The following is a 17,263-nucleotide window of genomic DNA, read 5'->3' as shown; positions in this document are numbered from 1 at the left end:
CAAATAGCTTTCAACTGTGTTTGATATAATGGCAAGTGATTTTCTAGTACCAAATGAGCAATTTATCATGATTACTCAAGAATAAGGTGTTGGAGTGATGGGTGCTGTCTAGATTTGATCAAAAATGATTTTTTTTCAAATAGCGATGGTGCTGTTTTTTACATCAGTAATGTCCTGACTATACTTTGTGATCAGTTGAATGCCACTTTGGTGAATTAAAGTACCAATTTCCTTCCGAAACAGCAAAATCTGTACATTATTCCAAACTTTTGGCTGCCAGTATATATATATATATATATATATATATATATATATACAGTAGAATTAAATTAACTGTTTAAGTTAAGGTAACTAGATGCAAGTAGACTTAACTCAGATTTGCTATTTAAATATTGTTGTTTCTATTTAATAATTTTAGTTGAATTGACTCAAATGTAGATAAGCTTGAATAAAGATTATAACCGATTCTAGGTCAATCGTTAAATAAACTTATTTCCCCACAAAAATGCATATATACATGTATTTCAGTTGCACTTGCACAAGGTGAACTGGAATAGAGTTAACAGGGTCCAACTTGACCAAAGGGGACACCGATCACCCTAATGGTGACATCATAAAAAACAGCTATTTGCAACAAAATAATATAAATAATACTACAAAAGAGCTAAAACCTCGATAAAATCTTAATAACAACTATTTAAATGCCTCCATAAATTCCCTTTGACCAAGGAAACATAAATAATTTGAGCGCAAGGGATTGTGGGTAATCCCCATAGCCTCAATTTTGTACTCAATTGTTTGAGTTATGAACACTTACAATCTTAAGTCTGTTGATTTTTAAGATAAATAAGTTCAGTTGAACATATACTGTATATTTGTGTTATGAGCCCAGAATTTGACAACTTTTTTCCAGTGATGACAACATTAGGGTTTACAGTTTATGAACAGTGTATGAAAGACGAGAAAATATGTGTATGCGATCATCAGGGGAAAATTTATAGACTGAATGTGGTGGATTTTATTGAAGATTATGTAAGTGGTTGTTGGTATTAGAGGTGAGTAGTGGATTTTCAATGGAATTTCTTTGGAGTTTTAACTTCTAAATCTTTTCTCGAATGGTAATGTGGATGCAACCCTGCTGAAGAAAACAGCAACTGGTTGGCTGGTCTTTGCTTGTTTAGCTGGTTGGCCAGCTGGTCTCCCAGCCTAACCAGTTAAAAGAACCAGCCAACTGACCAACCTGAGCGACCAGCTAAGACCAGCAAACCATCTTAGGCTGATTTTAGCATTATTTTTGTAGTCTTACCTCAGCTTTTGTTCATATGGTGTCTAGTATGATTTATTCAACTGTCTAATCATCAAACTTTAATTTTTATAAATACAACTTAGTAATTAGACCACAATGTATCTTTTCTTAGGTCTTGTAAATGAACTTTGCCCACATTTAACGTCCTTTCCTATACCTTCAAAACACTCATTTGTTTGCCTGCCATGACATCTGACCCACCAAATTATTTATTAATAAGACTACTTATAAATATTTGAAGTACATTTCAGTTCACAAGTAAATACATTAGCGATGGAACAAGAAGTATTATATATATAGCCCATTATTTTCATGCCATAGTATCGTATTTTCAAGTATTTTAGACAGTCCCCTGGGCTTCATTCTGTAAGGGAAAGTTCGCTACATGACGCGACGCCTCCAAGGCAACACTTTTATTAGCTACAGTGTTGTAATGAACTAGGAAGTCATGTTTGGTAGTGCCTTTTCACCCTTTATTTGAGATATTAATCCTGGATAACAGCGGAAACATCGACGTTTTACCGAGTTATTCGTATGCAAATCGTGTCCGGCGAGTTTAACTGCCTCAACATGTCGGTGTCCGTAAAGTCCAGTCTTTCTTCTCCTGATGGATCTAAACCAGAGAGTCACAGGATGAAGAAATGGAGTCATTCTCTAGTCAATAACAGTGAGAAATATTAATCTAAAAATATTAAAAAATATATAATCTAATGCATCCTAACGTACTGTTTGTAAAAATAATTGCACAACTTTTTAAAGCTTTGCTAAATATACTAATGCATAATTCAAAATGCATGTCATGTTTAATGATTATTATGGTGGCTTGACAAAGCCGACATACTGTTATTCTACAGAGTTGTTTTTTTTTATTTTGTTTTTAAATCTTTAATCTTAAAACCAAATTTTCTTATTATTACTCCTCACAGAGCTTTCAAGCAACATCCACCAAACTTGGCACAGTCCTTCAGCCTGTTATCCACTTATTGTGCATTCACATCGGAGTTACCGTAATTACGAGAAGTTGTAAACTCTGAATTCTATGAAAGCCCCAACTTACCAGTCGTGACGTCATATAAAAAGAACCATTATGGCAGCGGCCTCAACAGTTAAAGGTAGTGAACACATACTGGAGAGGGGGTAAAATCTTTTGCCACGGAGGTCTGCCACTCGACCGGACGCGAGCATCGCGTCAAAAGCACATTACTTGTAATGATACTGTCTACACTGGAAATGTCCGTTGCGACAGTAAATGGATGACCTGTTCCCTTACGACTCAGTAAACTTGACATGCGTTTGCTAACGCATATGGGGAGTGTCCTTCCAGACGACCTAGTTGAAACCTCTCTACAATAATGGCAATATTGTAAAATTGGCTATGGTGTTTGAGTCCCGCCCTTTTAGGGGTGAAGCTGTTTGCTATAAAACAGGCGGCAAACACCGTTCCTCAGAATTTTCTTCCTTCGAGACAGCGTTTCATCTCTCATCTAGAAGCCCTCTACTGCTTTGCCATCGACTACAGGAGTCAGCGGGCAGGATCTTCATGGCAGCGAGAAGACTCTATGCTTCCCCTGCAGTGTTCCAGATGAACATCTCTCCGCCTCTCTTCGCCTGTGAATCGCCCTCATTCTGAGGGACAATTCAGCCTCCCACGCCTGCTCCTGCATTCAGGCCGTTGTACTTTACCATAAAGTCACAAGCACTTTCATTATAAATAAACTCCCTTCCCGACTGGGTTCGTGAAGGGGATATTTCATACTATATGACTATAGTTCATATATTCATTTTGAGTACTCCCCTCCTGGCCCAACATGAGGGTCACTCACTTGCGGCATACTCATGTCAGTCATCGTCCCATGGGACTGCAGCGTCATGTTTCCTCTCTGGAAGGTTATGTCATGTAGTGTGACGTGATGGGATTTTGTTCCCCATATGCATTAGCAAATGCAATGTCAAGTGTACTGAGTCGTAAAGGAATGTCTCGGTTACATACGTATCCTCCGTTCCCTGAGACAAAGGGAACGAGACATTGCGAACGCTGGCCGCACTACAACACTCAGAGTTCTTTTGAGGTGCGAGTGATGCGCTCCTTGTCCCTCAGTCAGAAAATTTGGAGGAATGGTGTTTGCGCACCTGCTTTTATAGTGAACAGCTTTGCGCCTAATAGGGCTGGACTGAATATTAGAATATTGGCATTATCGTAGAGAGGTTTCAATTAGGTTGTGTGGGAGGACACTCCCCATATGCGTTAGCAAACACAATGTCTCATTCCCTTCGTCTCAGGGAACTGAGGTTATGTACGTAACCAAGACATTCTATTGCTGACACACTGCAGAGCTACTCCAGCCAGTTTATTATCACGTCCATCTGAAATAATACTTACCAAATATATCATGCATGTAAATCTTTCTGCCATGATTTGTATTTGTACCTATTTAAATGACATCCGACTGTTGCCAGCTCGTGAAGTTTCTGGTCTCTTCACAAATACTTTTGTTTCTAACCACATGTAAACACGGTTTTAGCAACAAACATTACAATAGTAATTCAATAATAAGTAAATATTTATACCCGTGGATTTCCATTGAAAATAAAGTATGCTAAAGGTTATTCACCGATTTAATCGCTGATGAAGTCTTCTCGAGCTCACAGCTGATTGGTCTGTGCTGTCTGCGCGTCATTTAGAATGTTCACTTTGACAGTGAAGATGGCCTCAAGCCGTTGCATCCCGTCATGTCAACGGACGTGTCTGGTGTGGACTGGGTATTACTTGCATCACAGTTACATGCATCTGATTATTATGGGAGCTATTTGCTTTTTATGCGACGCTCATGTCTGGTGTAGTAGCCTATCGCTGGTATTTTGAAGCTTGAGTACAGCAGCACCAGTTTCAGGGAGTAAAAGTTCAAGTGGCAGCTGCATGTGGCTGTAACGGGTTGAGAGGCAACTGCCTATGGTGATGATAGTTTGAGTGGCAGCTTCCTCCTGCACTGACGGGTCGAGTGGCAGCTACCTGTAGTTGTGATGGGTCGAGAGGCAGCTGCCTCTGACTGTAATGGGTCGAGTGGTAACTGCCTGTGGCGAAGACAGGTCGAGTGGCAACTGCCTGTGGTGAAGACAGGTCGAGGGGCAGCTGCCTCCTGCGCTGACGGGTCGAGTGGGAGCTACCTGTAGCTGTGACAAATAACTAAGAAACAAATAACTTAAGAAGTCTGAGGATGTGAACAGCTCAGATTACAGTATAATTTACGAGTTGCCATCTCGTAACTATAGTAATTTCGACATGACGTGAATACACCATTACACTGACGTAATATTCAAACGGGCCAAGACTATTCAAACTCAAACTGTCAACATTTTTAAATGTAAAAAATAAAATAAAAAATATCTATCTGTCTGTCTGTCTGTCTATCTAAGCCTAGGTCACTTTTTCCTTTGTTCAAATTAATATTTCTTTTGTTTGCTTGTCTATAATGTTTGTTTGTCAAGTTGTTGCAAAGCTACCTCAGTTGAGAGAGAGGACACCTTCAAAAGAAAAAAGCAGCCTGCAAGTGCAGCCAGTTTATAATTATTTAATACCAGATGAGCTCCTTTTAACTCTCACCTCACTACATGTCCTCAAGATATACTGGGACCCCCCAAATTAAACAAAACTCCAAAAAACTTCAAGGTTTGTGCCACTTCAGTCAAAAAATTATCCTGTTAACACCTACACCTTAATGTCCCCAATGACACTGGCATCAATAGTTAAAAAATTATTTTTATTTTTTTTGAAGTTTTGCCTCTTGCAACAGTTTTGTTTACTACATCGGCCTGATCCACTGTGGCACCATTCTTCCATTCGCAAGAAATACCAATATTTTCTCAAACAACCGACCTCTTTAACTGGAGCTGGAAGGTTGGAATGAATAATGGCACATAACATATACATATATACATAATACACTGAAACAAAGCCTGTTGTTCACTTTTTGTTTGAATCTGAACAGGGACATATCTTTTCTATGTGATGCCTTAGTATCTCAGAGGGATCGGGTGCCTCTTCCACCAGTGGCTGAACAAGGGTCTGCAAAACCTCAAGGAGTCATAAAGCAAGTGGCATGTGAAAGTGAATAAAAGTGGATGCTTAATTCTTTATGTCTTTGTGTAGGTTACAATATCATGTTATCTATTTGATTAAAGGATAGGAGTTCACTGGAAACTTTAATCCCTGAAGAATATCACATCATAAAAAACAGAGGTCTGAAAGGATTGCAGTGTTACGACGAGTAAGTGAGTTTGGCTATAGTAAGAATATGTTGTTCTAATGCTTATATAGTTCTTTGCTTTGACTTATTTACATTTGATTTACAGCACATTCACAGTTCTCTTAGAAGATGATGAGAAGAAGTTAAGAGTCTTTCCATCAATGTGAGTCTTTGAAAGATTGTTGCTCATCATAAGTGCTCTATGCATGTCTATTGTCTAGTCTAATGGAAATTTTGTAACATTGTTTAACCTCTTGTTGTTTTACATTTTACATTTATGCATTTGGCAGACACTTTTATCCAAAGCGACTTACAGTGCACTTATTACAGGGACAATTCCCCTGGAGCAACTTGAAGTTAAGTGCCTTGCTCAAGGACACAGTGGTGGTGGTTGTGGGGATTGAACCAACAACCTATTGCTTACCAGTTCAGTGCTTTAGTCCACTACGCCACCACCACTCCACTCACTTGTTTTCGGAAAGTGCTTGCCATGTTTTGTGCAATATGAATCAGGTGCTTATGCCAGTTTTCCTGAGCAACCACTGGGCAGCATAATGATGATTCTGATTGCCGCTGGACTGTTTTCTGGTTCCGGTCTCCATAAGAAGCAGTGATCGTAACCGAAACTAGCAATCCAGATGGACAACAACCATTTTAAGTGCTAGTTGGAGTAAAAATGAGTTCAGGCTCAACTTTTGCAGTTGTTGGCTTTCATAACTTGAAGTAGTTGATAATATCAGTGTAACATTGCTTCATGTCATTGACCCACTTGGACGGTTAGGTCCTGTCAAAAGATGGCCATCCGACTCTTTAATACGCTAAACATCACATTACCCAATAAAAACATTTGCAAACACTGGAGACCGAAAAAAGAAAACAGGCTACCATTACGAATCGTGGAACATTACGTGTTCAGGAAAAATGTGAATACGATAAATAGACAATCTCTTTGCAATAACATGTCATTTTTTCTATATAACTTCCAGGAAACCAAGTGGTCAGCTTGAGGTAATGCAGTTAATGAAAGTGATGGACAATATGCTGGAAAAAGCTGCCGTCAATCAAGAGTTCCAAGAGCTAACCGAATGTTTTAAAATGTTTAAAATGTAACCAAAATAACTGCTTAGCAATGCTACAGGTATTTAGAATAAAATATATTGAAAACTGCTTTTCTAAAAACCCAATGGAAATTTCAGAGGGAACCTATGGTTTGAAAATGCTAATCGTAAATTGTTGAGTTTTTGGGCTATGAACTGAACAGCTCTATTGATAAACAATCACAAACTTGTTTTGTTTGTAGTTTTTTAACATCAGATGGAGACATTGGGCCCTATTTTAGGAGCGCTAACGCTAACCGCAGCGCTATGCCATAAGTCATAAGCGCAAAGTCAATGAGCATGGCCATGAAGTTTTGGTATTTTCATGCAAGCATGCGCTAAGTCTAGGCGCAAGTGGGTTTGGCAAAATCACGCAAGCAGAGTGCTAATGGGCTGGGTCAAGTGCAATTTATTTCTTAGGTTCTTCTCCGGATATTGAACAGTCTGCATCCTATATAGTCCATTCCCTCAAGCACCAGGGATATAAACAAAGACAGCACATTCATAAGAAGTTGGTAGTGTAAATGGACTGTATGCAATAAATTAGAATAATAGAAATACGGACACGCTCCTTTTATGTGCTTAGAAAACATGATTTTTGTCAGGATTTGGATGTACACTCCATTAAATTATAGGGAATGTATGTATTATTAATAATTTTCATCTACCAACACACAAATCATGGCTAGTATTAATAGTGATTGTATTGATATTGCACACACTTCAGTTCTACTGGTCGATATAGATTTTGAACAATTAAATTAATTTATGGAAACACAAAAGAATAAAAAATATTTCTAAATTCAAATTACACTTCAAACGAAATCAAAATATAATCAAAATAACGAAGTGGTCAAAATATCATACCACATCCAAACATTTTACTCTCTCCAACTTCTTTCACCAGTACCATTTACAGTGACTTAAAGATCACTCTGTGACAACAGGTGGAAAAATAACAATACAAATTAGATCATAAATACAATTGTAAATATAAACATTATAATAATAATAATAATAATAATAATAATAAAAATAACCATGACCTATAGATAGTTTAACACAAATCTCATACATTTTTGTTTCATAAGACGGCTACAACTCTGATAATCAGGGACATAATTTGATGTTCCACTATATTTTCAGAGTTTGGACATGAACTTTATTTCAAGCTGCTGGTGGAATCTCCAGACTGTAAACATAGGTACAGAATTTAGTCTTTTTGTTGAAAACAGATCTGCTTTTGAAATGTCTTTGTGCAATGATCTATTTTTCACTTCATTAACATACAATACACCCACAATTTGTGCACATACACCCACAGATAATGCAAACACTCCCACCACGCCCACTTGCGCTTTGTGCTGGCATGAAAATTGCACTTAGAATTAGCGCTCGCTCTAAAATTGGATAAGATGTAGCGCGTGCTTGTTGCACATAGCGCTGCGATTTGCGCTCTCACAAAAATAGAGTCCATTGATTTATACTATATGTCTGTCTAAACGTCTTGTACATATTTTTCAGATGATAAAGATAAATAAACTCCAGCTTGTCAGATGGCTAAATATTAGTGAGCAGATGTGGGCCAAGACTGCAGATCAATTTACTGTCTTCCTAACAGCAAAGCTACAAACTCTTTCCTCATCTAGCCAAATACATTGGTACTGTGATGTGTAGACCAACATTTATAGCCATGTTCATTTTCCTCTCAGGATTGTGAGGATGTATACCACATCTTGGAGTTGACTGACCAATGGAAAGAGAAACTGACAACCTTTATGGAGAACCTCAGAAAGGCTGAAAGCAATCAATGCGAGAACATTAAATCTGTCCTCACTATAATTGTCAAGTGGCACAAGTACTGTGAGGACAAGATAAGGTCAGTGAGGGAATTGATCAGTGATTGATAATCCATTTGACTAATATTTTAGAACCAATTCATTGAAAAAGTGTGAATGTTGGTATAAGTTCTTCAATATCAGGTCCACTGATAAATCGTGCCCCCTCAATGGTAAAGTGTCTTACTTATTTAATGTATTATTTGCATAAACTGCTCAACTTTTTAAAGCTTTGCATAAATATATTGTATGTATGCATGTATTTTAAAATGCATGTCATGTTTAGTGATTATTATGGTGGCTTGACATACTGTTTTGTTTACAGAGTTGGTTTATTCATTCTCTTGCTCTACAAAAGTGGCCCTAATATAAAAGTTGACAAGTCTTCAGAAGAGGAGCTGTCCCTTGACTTAAAGCAGTGGTCATTGTTTAGCAAAGCTTTTTTCTTGTCTTTTCATTATCCTTCTTGTTTTTAAATCTTTTTGTAATTGTACTACTTTCCAATTTTGAAATGTAAAATGCAAAAATTATAAAGTCATGTCTATCCATATATACTGTAGGTGTTGACAGAGAAGTGTGAGCGTTACAGAGGGGAGGGCCTAGTGTCTGGTCAGGAAACACTTGAAATGCTAACAAACCTACAAGAGTCCTGGACTGAGGTTTGTCTAAAGCTCTTTAGGAGGCATCCTGCTTCAGATGGAGGGCCACCCAAAGGCCAGGAGGCCATGAAGGAACCGGCTAAGTCCGTCACTGAGCTCCACAAGCAACTGGGAATCCGTATCAGTGGAGAAAATGGTATGAACCAGGATTCTTTGGTTCCACACAGTCTTCCAGCACTTGTTTGGTTTCTCCAGTGGATATCAATGTCTGGTCATGCTTTTTTATTCAGGGATCCATACTACGCTAATATCCCTTATCGAAAATATGGAGTTCTGGTCCAGAAGACTCAAGTCCATGAGTGGACAGCCAGATGGACAGCCCTCAGATGATTGGTTTCAGTTGGAGGAAGCTCTTGGTAACTTGATAAATCTGTCTAAGGAGGCTCTTCTGCTAGTGGACAGAACACAGTCAGAACTTGAGAGAGCCAAAAAGAAACCTCACTCCAAGTGAGACCTTGAGCATTAGAGCCTTGTTCCAAAACACAGTGAGCTGCCTTGCGATATACTGCCTACATAGGTAGCTACCTTCTAAGGGGCTGTTCAAACAAAGCTAGACGCAGCACAACAAATTGAATAGAACGTTGGTGTATTGAGACATGTTTTTTGGTCAAAGACAGACAGAAAAAATTGTTTGGTGTGAACAGCCCTTAAGGCAGCATCCTAACTGAAATGGAATCTCATAAGAGACTGATTTGAAACACTCTACATAAGCAGCATCTCTGCATGGTATAAACGCAAACACAAAAAGCACTACTCACTTGAAGCATCTGAGAGACGCAACACAATAGATTCCAATATTTTAACATTAGCATAATGCTACGCTAACTGCACAATATTTAAGCATAAAAATACGTACACACACACACACACACACACACATGTTGGTGCGGCAATCCTTATGAGGACTCTCCATAGACATAATGATTTTTATACTGTATGAACTATAGATTTTATCCCCTAACCCTACCCCTAAACCTAACCCTCAAAAAAACGTACTGCATCATTTAGTGACTAGAAATGTCCTCATAAACCACATTTATAGCATAATACCCTTGTAATTACCAGTTTGTAACCTAAAAATTTGTCCTCGTAAACCACCCAAACCTACCCCCCCCCCCCCCCCCACACACACACACACACACACAAATAGTTCATTTTAAATTAGTTTTTAATTTATATTTAATTTTATTTAATGAAATGTAAGTATATTTATAATCAACATTTTCTAGACTCATCCAACACCTTGGATTAAGTTTTTCAATAAGCTTGTCACAATAAATTTTGGTATTGCCTTTTCTGTGAAGGATACATGCGCTGCTGCCATAAGATTTGGCCCAAAAAAGGTACATATCGGGTGTGTGCCTGTAATGCATTAGGGTCCATTCAGACCAAATGTGTTCTTGTGCTAAAAAAAAATCTAGATGCAGTGCAATAAATGTAACAGAACACTGGTGTCTCGCACCAACCTCAAATGACGTCTAATAAAATGCAGCGCTCCAGAGCGAAAACCCTGAAAAAACAGCAAGACGTGGTCCAACAGTCAAAGACGTCCATATAGCGCATGTTTACATAGAAAAGCAATTGAAAAACAGCACAGATGGATGCAAATATGCATTCTGTGTGAATGGCCCCTTAAAATTCTGTCTATGTAGGCAGCTTACTAGGTTTTGGAGCAGAGCTTATATCTGAAAAAGATGGTCCTCATTGAACAGCCATGTCTAATTGCCTTGTTTGTTCTGTGACAGGACTGAAATTGATGATGTCTTCAAGACAATGAAGGAATGGCTGTTCTCTCAAGAAAACTTTTTCGACTGTGAAAATATGAGGCTTCGTGAAGAGGTACAAAACAGGTCTGCGTATCTTTCATGCACTCTCCAAACCATAAGTCATATCAGATGATCTTGTCTTGTGTTGTCAGGTGAGTTCTGTTTACACTCTGCTGATTAGTTGGATGGTAGACCTTCTGTTACTAATGATTCCAGTCCATTCGGATGACCAGGAAGCTGCATCTCATCCAATGCCTGAACCAAACGTCATAGTGGACGTGTCTGTTGAGAAGTTGGAGGAAGAGGCTAGGAACATTTCTGGGAAACTGGACTACTTTTCCAAATACATCATAAGGTGACATTACTGAACTCAGTATTGTCAGAAGATCAAACAGCAAAAAATGTACTACACCTAACTGCAGCTCTTGTCAGGCCATTGTGGAGGAGGTAGTCTGGAGGAGTTCCACTCAGAATGACACTGAGAATGAGTTGTATCAACCTGCCAAGCTTCAGGTTCTGAGCAGTCCCTCTTCTCAACATGATCAAATGGGTCTTCCTTGTGTGGCAATCAGATGCATTATTTTATTTTATTTATTTATTTATTTATTTTATCCCCTTTTCTCCCTAATTTGGAATGCCCAATTCCCACTACTTACTAGGTCCTCGTGGTGGCGTGGTTACTCACCTCAATCCAGGTGGCGGAGGACAAGTCTCAGTTGCCTCCGCTTCTGAGACAGTCAATCCACGCATTTTATCATGTGGCTCACTGTGCATGACACCGCAGAGACTCACAGCATGTGGAGGCTCATGCTACTCTCTGCGATCCATGCACAACTTATCATGCGCCCCACTGAGAGCGAGAACCACTAATCGCGACCACGAGGAGGTTACCCCATGTGACTCTACCCTCCCTAGCAACCGGGCCAATTTGGTTGCTTAGAAGACCTGGCTGGAGTCACTCAGCACACCCTGGATTCAAACTCGTGACTCCAGGGGTGGTAGTCAACATCAATACTTGCTGAGCTACCCAGGCCCCCTATCAGATGCATTATTAAATCAGATCACTTTTTGGAAGTTACAAGTATAGTAATGTTACTTTTTTAACTTACACACAGGGTTGGGACGGTTACTTTTAAAATGTATTCCACTACAGATTACAGAATACATGTAAAATGTAATTTGTAACATATTCCTTTAGATTACTCAATGTCAGTAATGTAATCTGAATACTTTGGATTACTTCTTCAGCACTGGCAGATTTTCACTTGTTGACTATAAACAAGTAAATAACAAGTGAAAGAAATCTGCCAGTACAGTACAGTAAAATACACTTATATTAAAAATTCATTTTCTGAAAAAAAGCCTAAATATCTTATGCAAAGTAAATGTATCTTGTTTTAAACAGAATTTTTTTTAAATATCTTTTTTACAGGAAAACATTTTAAAAAATTCTCATCAAGAATAAGATTTTAGCAGTATATTTTTGCCCTAACATCAAAGGTCTTACTAGAGAGAAAAAAATATATATGAATGATCGAACGTGGCTATTCTTGATAAAAAAATTTTTTTTTAAATCATGGCTGGTTACATGTGCATGTAAAAGGGCTAGAAATAGCAGTTTAGCTTAGCATAAAGCTAAATGTTCATATGACAATTTACACAAGGCTAACTATTTCTGTATCTCCAAACTTAAAAACCCCACAGATTGTACACGACCACATCCTTTTTCTCAAAGACATCATGTCCACCTTTTCACTCATTGAGTAAAATGTTTCACACAGTGTAAAAGTGCCCTCTGTCTGCTCGTTTGAATGAAACTGAATGAAAGTGTTTCACCGCTGTTTAAATGTTCCTCGGGTCGCATCATTTATACAGATAAATGTTTTCCAACTAAATAGACTAAATATTAAATGAAACAAAGGACAATAAAATGCAAAGTAATCTCTTCAGTAATCAAATTTTTGAATGTAACTGTATTCTAATTACCAATTATTTAAATTGTAACTGTAGTGGAATACAGTTACTAATATTTTGTATTTTAAATACACTACTGGTCAATAGTTTTGAAACACTTGCCTGAAATGTTTCTCATGATCTTAAAAATCTTTTGATCTGAAGGCGTATGCTTAAATGTTTGAAATTAGTTTTGCAGAGAAAAATATAATTGTGCCACCATATTAATTTATTTCATAATAAAACTAAAATTTAATTAAAAATGTTTTTGAAATTGATGACTTGGACCAAATAATAAAGAACAGCAGCCAATAAGTGCCCAACATAGATGGGAACTCCTTCAATACTGTTTAAAAATCATCCCAGGGTGATACCTCAAGAAGTTGGTTGAGAAAATGTCAAGAGTACATGTCTGCAAATTCTAGGTAAAGGGTGACTACTTTGAAGATGCTAAAATATAACACAGTTTTGATTTATTTTGGATTTTGTTTAGTCACAACATAATTCCCATAGTTCCATTTATGTTATTCCATAGTTTTGATGAATTTACTATTATTCTAAAATGTGAAAAAGAAAAAAATTATAATAAAGAATACACCGGTGGTGTATGTAATCCCGTTACATGTATTCCATTACTCCCCAACCCTGTTTACACAATAATGTGAATGGATGGATGGGTGAATGGATGGGTGGGTGAATGGATGGGTGGATGGATGGATGGATGGGTGAATGGATGGATGGTGGATGGATGGGTGAATGGATGGATGGTGGATGGATGGGTGAATGGATGCATGGGTGAATTGATGGATGGTGGATGGATGGGTGAATGGATGCATGGGTGAATGGATGGGTGGATGGATGGATGGTGGATGGATGGGTGAATAGATGGATGGATGGGTGAATGGATGGGTGGGTGGATGGGTGAATAGATGGATGGGTGAATGGATGGGTGGATGGATGGATGGATGGATGGGTGAATAGATGGATGGATGGGTGAATGGATGGGTGGGTGGGTGGGTGAATGGATGGATGGGTGAATGGATGGGTGGATAATCTTTTACAAACATATTTGTGTTGTTAGATGGAGGAACAACCAGAGCTACCTGTTCAATCTAATGAGGATGAAGAACAACCGTTGGATATAAAAGATGTCAGTGGACCTACATTTTTCCAAAGAGATAAAAATGTATATAATGATCTTTTTTTTCCTATAAGCTGTTACTTTAGCTTTCCATTGGCCAGTTGCGTGGTTACTCCATAGACCCTGCTAGAACGCTATCCATGTAGTTAGCTTTATTACCTAAATAAATTATGAAATCTGTAAGACACACTAATAGTTAGTGCCAAATAACATTTGTCTCAACCCGTCATTTAGACTTTGATTTATGAAATGTTACCGTATCACCACTGCAGGTGGAAGACCAGGTTGTAGAGGCTAGCAGGGAGCAGAAAGACCATTTGGTCATCAACCTAATAGGTCATGATGGCATTATCACTAAGCAGACGTTGGGAGAGGACACAATCCAGCTCATAGGGGTGAGTGTAACAGTATCCGTCTCCACATGAGCAGTCCAAAATAAACTTTTATCTACCCTGCCAAGAGTGTGATTTCAGAACATTTACAGACCATAAATATTTCCTACCAGCCATAAAAACTGTAATTTGCACCATATAGTTACACAATTTGTCCCTATGACAAATCAAATTATTTACCTGTTTGTCCCTGGAATATTTGCGGTTAACAGTTCAGGTTATGGTGTCACACAAAGCATTGTATATTAGTTAGTCTCTTTGTGAAATTAAAATCCTTGATTTTATGGTTAAACATCAATACTCTTTTCTAGACCAAAGTTGATGCATCTCCTCCCACTGAGAATGCCCAGGAGGCCTTCAATGCTTTAGAAACAGTCAGAACTCTTCAGCAAAAACTTCTGTAAGTATCAGTGCTGTAAATTGTTCTCTTTAATGGGATCTTTGGTCCTTCTCTATATAAACTGTATTTTTTCAGAGAGGTTGAGCCTCGTGCGATCAGTGCAGAGGTACGGGCTTTAAAGGCAGAGGAAGACTTCCAGACAGCTTGGACAAGATGCAGCTACAGGCTCGGCCCAGTGTGGAAACTAAGGGTAAGTGTGTCAGATAAAGCAACATCATTTCACTTAATAAAATGGATAAGACCATAGCAAGCCAAACTGATATATAATCATGTGCAGGATATGAATGATAGATTTCTATAATACATTTTTCACTATCTAAAATACTAGCAAAATAGCTCATTCTTTATATCAGTAATTAGGTTTGCACTAGAAAAACAGTAATTCTTGTTATAAAAGATTACGCCATTACTTGCAGCAGACCCATTCTTGATATCAAAAAGTTCATTTTAACTGGTAAAATTTCACAATGTCATTCAATCCTGTCCTAAACACAATTATAAATATCTATAATTATCTTCATACTAGTTGGAATTCCAAACAAATCAGCTATCTACTGTACTTCTTACTAGTAAAAATTATCATTTTTTATATCAATAATTACATTTTACTATTGAAAATGTCCATTCCTTATAACAACAATGGAATTAGTAGAAGAACAAAGAAAAATTGAACTAGAAAATTATTCAAAGGTTCACATTTGTTTTCACTAGTGGCAATGTTAATTTCAGATATCTTGTAATATGATTGTAACTAGTAAGGAAGCATTTTAAGATATCATACTTTTCAGTTTAATGATACATGAAATCAATTTCCAGATATCAGAAATACTAAATTTAACATGTTAAAATTAATTTACAGATTTCAAAAATTAAACATTTTTACTAGTAAGAAGTACATAGCTGATATGTGTATTTGGATTTTTAACTAGTAAGAAATTAATTATATATATCTGGAATTGTGTTTAGAACAGGAGTGAATGACATTGTGAAATCCTACTAGTGAAAATGCAGTTACAGATATCAGTAATTTAGTGAAAATTCCATATTTGATATCAAGAATGGGTATTTCTGGGAGTAATGATGTCATTTTTATATCAATAATTAAAATTTGCACTAGTGCAAACCTAATTATTCATATCAAGAATTAGCATTTTCACTAGTGAAAATGTAATTGTTGATCTCTATAATTCATACCCTGCACATGATCACATGTCAAAAGGGCTTGTGATATAAGATTATCATTTGTTAGGAGTTACTTTTAAGTATTTTTTCCAAAATCTTTAAAAGTAAACACATTTCTGCAACACTGAATGGCTTATACTCAGTAATTTTCTATTGCAAATCACTAAAATTTTAAACAGAAAGAAATAGTAATAGCAGAATGGTATTTTTGAAAAATATGTTTAACATGGTGTATATATATCATATTACATATTACGTCCACACTAAATGTTTTCAGCTAAAAACTCAATTTCCCATATCCTACTGTCATCGCTTTTTTTTTAAAGTCCGCTTTCTGAGGAGTAAAATGCCATTCCAGTGTGGATGAGAGGTGTAAATAAAGCAAAATCAAAACGTTTTCAATTGAGAACATATTAGCATGCAGTACAATGCCTTAGACAAAGAGCTGCCATGTTATATAAAGGGTTGTGAGGGTTACTTTTGAAATGTATTCAACTACAGATTACAGAATACATACCATAAAATGTAATTTGTAATGTATTCTGTTAGATTACTCAAGGTCAGTAACGTATTCTAAATACTTTGGATTACTTCTTCAGCACTGGTAGATTTTTTCACTTGTTTTGACTATAAAAACTCTGCCAGTACAGTAAGATAAAATACACATGTTAAAAATACATTCTCTGAAAAACCTAAATATCTTATGCAGTGTTGTTTCTAAAACAAGATCAATCAAACTGTTCTTGTTTTAAGGATTTTTCGATATTTTTACAGGAAAACAATACATAAATTATTATCAAGAATACGATTTTTGTGCTAATAACAAAGGTCTTAGTATAAAAAAAGAAATTATGATCCAACGTCAATTTTCTTGATAAAAAATATGATCGTGCCTGGTAACGTGCATGTAAAATGGTTAGAAATAGCATTTTAGCTTAGCGTAAAGCTGACAATTTACACAAAGTTTATTTATATTTCTTCTGCTCCAAACTTACTTCAAAATTACTTCTCTGTCTGCTCGTATGAATGTAACACATCATAAGAAAGTGTTTCACCGCTGTTCAAATGCACTTTGGATCGCATCATGTATAAATGTTTTCCATCTGAAAGGACTAAATATTAAATGAAACAAATGACAATAAAATGTAAAGTAATCTCTTCAGTAATCAAAATACTTTTTGAATGTAACTGTATTCTAAATATCAATGATTTAAATTGTAACTGTAGTGGAATACAGTTACTTATATTTTGTATTTTAAATACGTAATCCAGTTACATGTATTCC

The 17,263-nt window shown here is 36.9% G+C and overlaps 1 protein-coding gene across 1 annotated transcript; it reads left to right on the top strand.

The window, feature by feature from the left end:
* Positions 1–1,876: 1,876 nt before the first annotated feature.
* Positions 1,877–15,003, top strand: LOC127438900 (axonemal dynein light chain domain-containing protein 1-like). Its single transcript, XM_051694806.1, is given in 22 exon segments — positions 1,877–1,973; positions 4,793–4,906; positions 4,909–4,973; positions 5,098–5,201; positions 5,293–5,398; positions 5,486–5,571; positions 5,657–5,713; positions 6,537–6,637; positions 7,555–7,565; positions 8,172–8,271; positions 8,358–8,526; positions 8,844–8,922; positions 9,046–9,280; positions 9,375–9,591; positions 10,890–10,983; positions 11,063–11,265; positions 11,333–11,423; positions 13,945–14,013; positions 14,277–14,399; positions 14,708–14,796; positions 14,872–14,933; positions 14,936–15,003. Coding segments are annotated over 22 exon segments (2,340 nt in total).
* Positions 15,004–17,263: the final 2,260 nt, after the last annotated feature.

The sequence above is a fragment of the Myxocyprinus asiaticus genome, chromosome 50, assembly GCF_019703515.2.
Source record: "Myxocyprinus asiaticus isolate MX2 ecotype Aquarium Trade chromosome 50, UBuf_Myxa_2, whole genome shotgun sequence".
NCBI classification, from domain to species: Eukaryota; Metazoa; Chordata; class Actinopteri; order Cypriniformes; family Catostomidae; genus Myxocyprinus; species Myxocyprinus asiaticus.
Note: the sequence above shows the minus strand (reverse complement) of the source record. Positions and strands in the feature narration are given on the sequence as shown.